General features: G+C 46.3%; 1 protein-coding gene across 1 annotated transcript in view; it reads left to right on the top strand.

The window, feature by feature from the left end:
• The window catches only part of T265_00647 (hypothetical protein), a gene marked incomplete at both ends in the record, with an annotated part of 11,408 nt that extends 10,300 nt beyond the window's left edge, over positions 1-1,108 (top strand). Inside the window, one exon of the mRNA XM_009164475.1 lies at positions 798-1,108. Within this exon, the coding sequence (XP_009162739.1) occupies positions 798-944 (147 nt within the window). The remainder of the gene's footprint in view (positions 1-797) is intronic.
• Between the last annotated feature and the right edge of the window lie 1,392 nt (positions 1,109-2,500).

Genomic DNA, 2,500 nt, shown 5'->3' with positions numbered 1-2,500 from the left:
ATATATATAATTGTAATAAAAGGGAAGAGAAAAAGAGTGGGTGAGGGAGGGACCTAGTGCTGGCCTATGTCAAGCATACTGAGGTGCCTACACCTCCAACCGCTCAATCAGACAATCTGGAAAGAAACTGACAGCACGAACGCCACTGACATCGATTAGCCGCCATTTCTCGCAACGTCTCCAGCCAAACACAGACGGGGTCACGGGGACCCCATCCTGGAAGTCGAACAACACCAACAACACCCAAATTCTTCGTGATCTCTTTCACGCCTTTTTGCCAAGTCATGTGCTGTCCACCTCGCGGTTTGCGCCATCCTGAAGGAGGTACGGAGAACAACACTCGTCTCGGTAGACGGTGTTTTGGCATGCGTAGCACATGACCGAGCCATCGTAGTCGATGATGCTGGATGTTTTCCCGGATTGAGGGCCTGCAAAACAGCCAAATACCCGTTTTCTAATCGCCTCGTTACTGACACACTGACGCCATCCACAACCAGCCACGCTTCTGAGGCATCCGTGGTCGAAAACCTGAAGACGCCTCACATCATCTGTCCGCAGAGGCCATGTCTCGCATCCAAACAATCACACAGCCCTTACTGTAGCCTGGTAAAGCATAGAAAATCAGTTTGATATCGTAACTGTCAGTCGCATTAGATAAAGATGAAGTTATTGGTGGTATTCTTTAAGTGCACTTAATAGGACCGTCTTCCGAGTTTAACGATGCACCAATTTCTTTTGAGTTCGTAAGCGTGCCTTCCAGTGAACTAACTACATGCTGTTGCACGCTTCCTTTCCAGAACATGTATGACCACACCATGCAGCTCCTGATGGAAAGAAACTTGGACGCTAAATTTCAGGAAGAACTCCAGGATTTCTGCACATCCGAAGAACACAAATTGTACCTGAAATTTCTAGACGAATTCCACGCTTATTGTAGAGATTAAACGACAGTCACCTCTCGTTCGTAGCTTCGACTGGAGGAGCATTTCACGACTGTGCATCTCTTTTTACATAATATTTATTGAATCGTGCTCTTTGTTTTATCCAACGAGTTCCACTCTTCTCAGTCACCAGAACGTAGTAAATCTCTCATACGGTAATTTCGGAAATTGTTAAATCTGGGAACAGCTTCGTGTGAATCCGCAACCAGTGTCGACAATGCACAAGCCTGATGGGGAGGGAATTACCTGAGGTCCAAAATGTCGGAAATTCCTGTTGAGGAGAACACTTTCCTCTTTGCACGACTTAATTTGGAGAAGTTCGGTTACGCCCACTGGCTGGAGATGCTGGTAGTAACCGCTGCTCTGTGTTTTAGGTATCCGTTCCGATCCGGACGATTGAGTTCATGTCGAAATCCCGCCATTCTTCGAAGCTTACCTCTAAAGCTTCGTAGTCATTGGTCGGATATTTCTACAGGAATCAAGGGTTCCTGTGCTAGTTGGTCACAGCAGCTCCCGTGTTTCAATGGCGTATCATTGCAACATACGCGTTCCCTCAGTTTAAGTGGTTTACATCATGTGTATGGTGTAGGGTACTTGGACGCGTGCTGGCTTCGTTCAGCACCAGGTTATAAAAATGTCCAGTTCACTGAGTTCTTTTGGTCCAGCCCCACAGGGTGGGAACAAGCGAGAGTTCTGCATGGGAACGGAGTGATGCGGGGATCTCTGCTTGGAGGTTTTCTGAATGCGTACGCGGATGCCGCCGGGTATCGATTACTAGCACTCACTGATACAAGCCGCTTTTTCTTTTGGTTCGGAGTACCAACCAGCCAAACGACAGCTCAAACGTATCTTTTTTGTAGTGGAACCAGAAAGTTTTAGAAATTGAAGGGGCCAGCGCGGCCGGGAATGTTTGAATGCTCTTCTGCCTAATATGCAAAGTGTACCTTAAAGGTCTTCCTTAATCAAAGGTAGGATTGGAAATCTGACACATGACAGATCAACGTCTGGAACGCTTAGCAGGATACTTTCAACAGCAGTTTATTTGACTCAACCGTTTTCTCACAGCTACTGGCTTCCCTTGTACTACAACGCCTGTCTTCGGCAGCACCATGCAGGGTTTCAAAATGGCATAGGGTGTGTTGGTCATACCGTTACGTTTTTTCAGTTGCCTGCACAGCGCCACGCCCCGACCAACATTCGCGGTTTTCCTAGATTTAAAAAGAACTTTTGATTTTGGGTAAATTAGCTGTCCTAGATATTATTGGCCAGAGAATGATGCGCTTTGACTTCGCACCCTTTTTTCCCATAATTTCGGTCTCGTTAGGGTGTATAATGAACTATCCAAAGGCTCCCTGGAACGAGCTGTCATTTTTGTCGTCGAGGTTATCACGGAGTACACACTCCAATTAATCATGAATCTAAGTATCGAATCCACGTCTGAATTTGGATTAAGCAGACGAAAACGTCCTGTTTGACGACTTGTCTGAGCAAAGTAATTTAACCAGATTATCTGAGGTGGTCTCCTTTTTGGTACCTTCAAAGTGCAGCCTTATTTCAAG

The sequence above is a fragment of the Opisthorchis viverrini genome, assembly GCF_000715545.1.
Source record: "Opisthorchis viverrini unplaced genomic scaffold opera_v5_6, whole genome shotgun sequence".
Lineage (NCBI taxonomy): Eukaryota > Metazoa > Platyhelminthes > Trematoda > Opisthorchiida > Opisthorchiidae > Opisthorchis > Opisthorchis viverrini.
This window is presented reverse-complemented; position numbering and strand designations above follow the sequence as displayed.